Below are 7,357 nucleotides of genomic sequence, written 5' to 3' on the forward strand. Positions count from 1 at the left end.
AATTCTGAGTCCAGTGGGAAGATAACCATGGTAAGGTAATTGACTTTTCAGGAACATCATCACTAGAAAAGTATGTGCTGCTAAATGATCGAAGAAAGCTGAAGATTGAGGATGACTGTAGTCTTTATCTACGTAGAGCCCAAGTTGAAGATCAAGGAGACTCTCAAGTGCTCTTATTATGATCCAAAATTAGTGAATGTGAGAAAGGATGGAGTGCAAACAAAGCCAGACTACGGATACAAAATTATGACTCTTGTGGTACTAAATGAAAGTAAAATTGTAGAGCCTGCGGTTGTTAAAGAAGTAGGAAAATTGACAACTGAAGTCTCAACTCTCCCACCAACTGATAAAATAAAGAAGACGTCCACCTCTTCAGTTCTGAAAGTCACTTATGTTGCAGAGGTATTGTGGCTAACTACTGCTGCGCCTCAGATGATTTCTTCAACTCCAATTTTTGCGAATACTGTGATTAGAACTAAATTAGGAAATGCAGCTTACCTTCTATGTAAATGTAGTAAATGGAATTCTGGTGGAAATATTTCCCCTAAATGGAAAAATGTGCGTGGTGAAGACATAGTGCTGACAGGACCTGATGTTAGCAGCGTGCCTCGCGATCAACGAAAGTATATTTGTATAATGACAGGAGATGGGTTAAAGTTCAAGATGACTGTTCGCTTGTCGTAAGTAATGTCGTATGGGAAGAAAAAGCAGAATATACATGCACCTATTTGGATCCGAAGTTTAAATATATCCCAAGGCAAAATTATTGGGAAGCGGGATATTGAACTCACAAGATAATGCTTCTAGTAAAAGGTCTGGATACTAAAGAAATAAATACGATTGCTCAAGAAATTCAAAACCAACTAGTCGCACCAAGGGTGACTGTTGGACCAATGACATCTATTACCTTAGCTCTGGGAATAACTAGTAGTATTAACGTATTATCGTCAGTTACTACTCTAGCTACAACATTGGCAGAAAAGGATGTTACAATGATGAAGACAACTTCTACTTCTGTAACTCCTGGTAATCATACAAGTGAGGTTGTGAGGATGAGATTCACTACCAATAAAACAATGATGACTTTTTCGGGGTCTACACAGTCTGTAGATAAGACATTGACACCTATCACTACATCCCCATCATTTAAGAAGTTGGTAAATATAACTCAGAAGCCTATGGTGAAGTTGGAAATTAATTTGAACAATAGCAAGGAGAGCTTTGTAATTAGAGAGCCAATTGCTGAGTAGATTGATAGGGATTCGGGTGAAATAGTTCAGATGACTATGTCGGATGTGGTCAATGATTTTCTTGATGCTGACTGAACATCTTCATGCTTTACAGAAGCGAGAAACCCAGTGGAAAGCATTTGGGTTTGATTTCTCGGTGCTGCATAGAGCAGACCCGTGGGCAAATAGAAATCTGTGGTTCCATCAGATAACTCACTCTGTTAGAATGACTACTAATTGGAATTGTCTGTGTGTGGTGAGAGTTCCAGCTCCAGGCACATGGCCTTCAATTCTAGAGACGGTACCGGAACCTTTGACGCCTGAATGTCAAAGTAATGCATTATCGTGGCTGCTATTCAAACAACAAGCAGCGAATGAAATATGGATGGCTGTGTCGGTCCATCTATTAAGACCTGGACGTAGGTGTTCCTGGTTGAAAGAATTATCATATTTATATCTTCTTAAGTATGAAGATATTAGAACAGCAATACCTGATGCTGTGGAAGTGACACCTGCGAAAGGTAGAGCTTGTTTTTGTTCAAATGATACTCATGGTGGAGATATGGTATGTTTATGGGAATATCAGAATGTGAAAGCTACATGATGCAATTTGAACAAAGTGTACAAAGGACGGTTGATGACACATATACAGTAACATTTCATGCACCACATTGTCGACAGAGTAAAACTTTAAGCGCAAAGAATCAAACTTTACCCGGTAATGTGACTATAGGAACATTTAAAGATATTTGGTGGGTATGTGATGATAAAGCATACTTATTTATGCCGTATGGGTGGATTGGATGTTGCTATATGGCACAGTTGAAACTTCCTTATGATGTTTTTGTTATCCGGAAGGGACAAGAGCCAGATGAGGGTAACTCTACAAAAACTGCCGAAAGTAGAAAGAAAAGTGACTTTCACAGTTTCACAATTTGGAGTCATTGGAGGATATCTTTAGGAGACAAATGGGCCATAGGATTGTTTCCATGGTATGGGGTGACATTCTAAGCTGATCATATTGATAATATCACATATACCCTCCAAGGTTTTGCATATGAGACCATAAGAGGGTTTGAATATTTGTCAAACACCCAGAGGAGTCATCGATTGACGTTGCTGAAACACGACATGGCTCTTGATTATATTTTGGCCAAACAAGGTGGCCTCTGCGTGGCTTTAAATCTAACCGGAGATGCCTGTTATACGTTGATCCCTGATGTCGCCGATAACATGACTAATGTCATAGATGCGCTGAAATTTATAAGGGATGTGTTTGGGCCATCAGAAGGAGCTGAGCTAATGCTTGGTTGCAAGATAAATGAGGACCACTAGGACCTATAGTAGTTCAGGTTCTGGGGGCTGCTCTTCTATCACAGTGTGTGATGTTTTGTTTTTGTACGGTGTTGTTGACCTTTGCTACGGCCATGATATTGAGATGGGTAGGAATTGTAATGCCGGGAGAAAATGTTCTGATGCCACTATTGGGTGGTAATGACGTCAGTGAAGATGAGGAGGAAATAGTGATGAAGGAGGAGCTAACACTAGAAGAGAAATATCCATTCTGAATATCTGATTCCGTCATAGACTCAAGACTATTTTTGATTGGGAAAATGCATGGACAAAGGGGGGAAATGGAAAATGTTAATCATATATTGGAATAATGTTAAAGTATCATGCAAAAGTGAAATTATTATACTGTATTTGATATTTGTGCAAGATACTGGCTGGTGATTTTTTCTTTCAGGACCAGTAGAAGGGTGGCTGTGTCCAGAGATCCTAATAGCCTCATGGACTTGAACACTCAAACATGGACACTCAAAAATGGAGGATGAAAATGGACGGCGGACCCTGAATGAGGACATCTTGATCAGGGGTGTCGAGTGAAATATGATGAAAAGTTGATGGTGTTAAAAAGCAACAGTTCAATACAAACATATGTGTCCTGCATGTTTTTATAATATTGGAGTTTGTTTATTGCAATGTGACCTGTATTATTGATGAATATTCTGTACTCTACACTAGATATTTTAAGCAAGACATATTACTTTGATTTAGTATTGTTTTCTTGGAGTTGTCTGTAACAGGGTGAAGTGAATACATTGGGACCTCAGGTGTTTTCTTTTTTTGTGGTCTTGAGGGACATTGGTTTTAGGCAGGGAAAGGTTTTCTTTTTCTGTGAATTGATTTGGAGTACAATAGGTGGTTGCCTGGGGAAAAGGGACCATGAGAGAATTTTCCTGTCTAGATTGTTTGATGGAGGTACTAAGAAAGGAAGCTGCCAGATGGGTTTTTCGCTCTCACACTCAATACAAATGTATTGTATTGCTACGACTAAGCAGGGTCAGAAGGGTACATTATAATCATTTTGTTTGTTATTATGTGATTTCTATTTAGCCAATTAACATTACAGGTTCATAACTCTTCTCTCCTTTGAGACTTTGTGTAGTCTCGAAGGGGGGTAATATGAGGTGTCTGGAATGTTTGGGATGAAGAAGGGCACTGGGTTCCCAAGACAGAGCCCATTGTATAGTATAAGTGCGAACATATGTTGCTTCTATTATGTTGCTTCCATTGTTACGCGGAGAATGTCAACATTAGAGTGTCTATTTAGGGACCCCTTTGAGAAGGGAAGTGGAAGGGGCCCCTGTGTGAAGAGAATGGGAAATGTTTAGATTTATGTCAGATAGGTGCTGAACTGTGACCTATGTAATGGAACCAGATGTGTTATGTTATGTCTGTAGAGGTATAAAAGACAGTCTCTTGCTTCATTCGAGAGAGAATGCATTTGGCTGCCTTGCTCTCCCAGACATCCATGGCAAGTCTGGTTTGATGCTGTTCTTCCTTGTAATAAACATATTATTATAATCAAGTCAGCGTCAGTGAAGATTCATCAGCACATCATCGACAACAAAGAAACGACAGTTGCCAGGTCTGTGGGTTTCCCGCAGAATTTGGATACCTTTTAAGTGTTGAAGTGGGGTTTTTTTTCTTTGTCTACAGGTTGGGGGTGGCTGGATTTGTCATGGAGACCTGGCAACCCTGCCTGTGTTAAATTTGTTTACTGAACAAGCACAAACCTATCTCAGAGAGCCACAACTAGAGCAGCGTGTTGGAGAGCGACGACCACAGTGACGGCCTCCTCCAGCAGTAATGCTGGCCCACCTGCAGCTGCTTCGATGGAGACACCTGTGGCCTTGTTTACGACAAATGTTTTCTTATGTGGGAGTGAAAAATGCGTCATACTGAATGAAGTGATTCTTGTGTTTATAGTAAAATATGGAAATATTTGCAACCAGAATAAAATCATAGCAAAAAAAAGAAAAGCTCAGAGCAAAAAAAGTCTGCCTTTTTTCCTCCACTGCATTTACTTTTTACTTTTGATACTTAAGTACATTTAATACCATATCAATACTTTTGATAATTAAGTACCTTTAATATAAGCTACTTGCAGACTTTTGACTTTCACTTTTACCAGAGTATTTTTTTAGTAACATATCCCTACATTTTCTCAAGTGTGGCTTTCCAGTACTTCCTCCACCACTGGGTATGGATGAGATCTAGCTGCCCCGTGCCATTCACCTTGCATGCAGTTACCACTACAGCCTGCTACTCCAATCTGGCCAAGAGGGGGAATGACCGAATTGCCCCCATAGCGCCAGCCCAGTGCTCTATCTCTCTCCCTAGTCACAAGGTTGTTGTGGAGCAGATGGAACGGGGGTGCAGGGGTTGGTATAGATTCTCAAGTTTCCAATGTTCTGTAAACAGAAGATGTGGCAGAATCAGAACAGTCGATGAGAAGATTATACTGTATGCTTTTTGGTGAAGTGGAGAATATGGATTTATGGACACTGTGAATTTGAATCTTTCTCTTTCTTCAGTTTTTTGGTTTTTTTTCTTTTTTTTTGGGAGGGGGGGGGGGGCATAAACAAAACAAATGTACAAAAGGCAATCTATATAGATGCATTTGCTCCAGAAAATGATCTTGAAAGGTAGCATTTCAAAAATGTTCTGGTGACATTGGGGCTCCTTGTGAATGCAAATGCTAACAGGTCAGCCACCACTCTGATATCACCTTTTCATGCTCAACTTTTTGGATGCATCCTTTGGGAAAGATAACTAACAAACAACTAAACAAAAAAATAATCAATAAATACATTTTATATATATATATATATACATTTATATATATAATTTATTAATTGTTTCTCTGAAGTCATACTTGTCAAGAAGACGAAATACAGAACCTTTGTGCAATTCAGCATTGTTACCCCTTTTCCAGTAGTTTCCCTACAGTTTTTGTCTGACTATTCCGGGCTGTTCAGAAAATGTACCCCTTGCATTGTGTTTTTAAATCTTTGTTGCGTTGTACATTGCCTGCTTTTGTACAGCCCTCAAACAATGCCAGTTTCAGATAGACTGGCTGAATATGTGAGGTCAGCCTATTCTCCCACACCACGCCACAGTAAGATTCATTTTCATCCATTGAGCTGCAACAACATAAAAAATAGCCATGCAAATTGCATGGTCAACACCTTTTTTAGATTTGCATTGGATTGAAAGTGGTTATCGTGAGGTGAGTTTCTTTTCAACTGTCTTGATTGTTCTTAAATTCAGTTTGCTGATGTTTGTCCTTCACTTCCCCTTTGTATGTGCTTCCTGAGGGTAGAGATGCCACATATATTATTATGTTTCATATTGCTTTTAGAAGTTCTTTATTTTTGCCACAACTAGAATTGTTGTTATTCACATACTGTAACTTAAGTCCCTTGACATCACCTTTCTTTTTTTTTACTAGTTAAAGACATGGGTGACTGGTCCATACTTGGACGTTTCCTGTCTGAAGTGCAGAACCATTCCACTGTGATAGGCAAGATTTGGCTCACTATGTTGCTTATCTTCCGCATCCTACTGGTGACTTTGGTGGGCGACGCTGTCTACAGTGACGAGCAGTCCAAGTTTACCTGCAACACCCAGCAGCCGGGCTGCAACAACGTCTGCTACGACACCTTTGCTCCCGTTTCACATTTGCGTTTCTGGGTCTTCCAGATTGTTCTCGTCTCAACCCCTTCCATCTTCTACATCGTTTTTGTTCTTCACAAGATTGCCAAAGACGAAAAGCTTGAGGTCCAAAAGGGACAGCTGATGGCTAAAAGACCCACCAAGAAGGGATTTAGGCAGTTTGGAAGAGGGGATGGAATGGAAGCCACAGAAGTTGGCATCCCCTCCTACTGTCCCCAGTACAAAAATGAATGGGGGACCGAAGAGCAGGAAGGAATGGAGCAAAGTCTCCTGGAGGAAGAGTACGGTGATGTAGGGGAAGACCCAACTCAGCTGTCAAGCCAGGTCCTACTGATCTACATCCTTCACGTATTGCTGCGCTCAGTCATGGAAATCACCTTCCTGGTGGGCCAGTATTACTTGTTCGGTTTTGAGGTCCCTCACCTGTACCGTTGCGAGACTTATCCCTGCCCCACACGCACCGACTGCTTCGTGTCCCGTGCCACAGAGAAGACCATCTTCCTCAATTTCATGTTCAGCATCAGCCTGGGCTGCTTTTTGCTCAACATCGCAGAGCTCCACTACCTGGGCTGGGTCTACATATTCCGCATCCTCTGCTCAGCTTGCTCGACCTGCTGCAGTCACGACAGGGATGCGGTCGGACTTTACTCCAACCACAACCCCCTCCTGTTGCAGCTAAAGCATTCGCTGCGGGGCCGGCTGGTCCTGCAGACTCCAGTAGCCACAGCTCAGGAGAAGGCTGGAGGTCTTCTTGCCCATGCGCCAGCTATTTCCTTTGAGACTGACTCCACTGTAGAGTGTACCTCCAAGAGGAGCTCAGAGGAGAGGGACAAAGTTAAAGTCAAGCTCGCCAACATGGCAAGGCTAGGACGAACTAAGAAGTCCTGGCTATGAAGAGCCCAATGCAGAGCATTATTTGTAAGAGTGAGAGTGCAATGTAAAATAGAGTACTGTATTGACATGATTACGTATTGCAGTTCAAATGAATTTCCTCATCACAGATTACAAGACTGGAAGCTTTTGTTTGAGAAAATCAGCGTTCCTTGGGAATGAATTTATGGATTGAAGTTTACTGAAGATAAGTCCCAATTTATTGAACCCCAGAG

The 7,357-nt window shown here is 41.2% G+C and overlaps 1 protein-coding gene across 1 annotated transcript; it reads left to right on the plus strand.

Moving 5' to 3' along the window:
• Positions 1-6,035: 6,035 nt before the first annotated feature.
• LOC307234962 (gap junction delta-2 protein) lies at positions 6,036-7,145 on the plus strand (the record flags this gene model as incomplete). The annotated part of the gene is made up of 1 exon (XM_080006870.1): positions 6,036-7,145. One exon carries the CDS (start codon positions 6,036-6,038, stop codon positions 7,143-7,145), a length of 1,110 nt encoding a protein of 369 aa, XP_079862996.1.
• Between the last annotated feature and the right edge of the window lie 212 nt (positions 7,146-7,357).

Source organism: Zeus faber, assembly GCF_960531495.2.
Source record: "Zeus faber genome assembly, chromosome: 9".
In the NCBI taxonomy this organism is placed as follows: domain Eukaryota; kingdom Metazoa; phylum Chordata; class Actinopteri; order Zeiformes; family Zeidae; genus Zeus; species Zeus faber.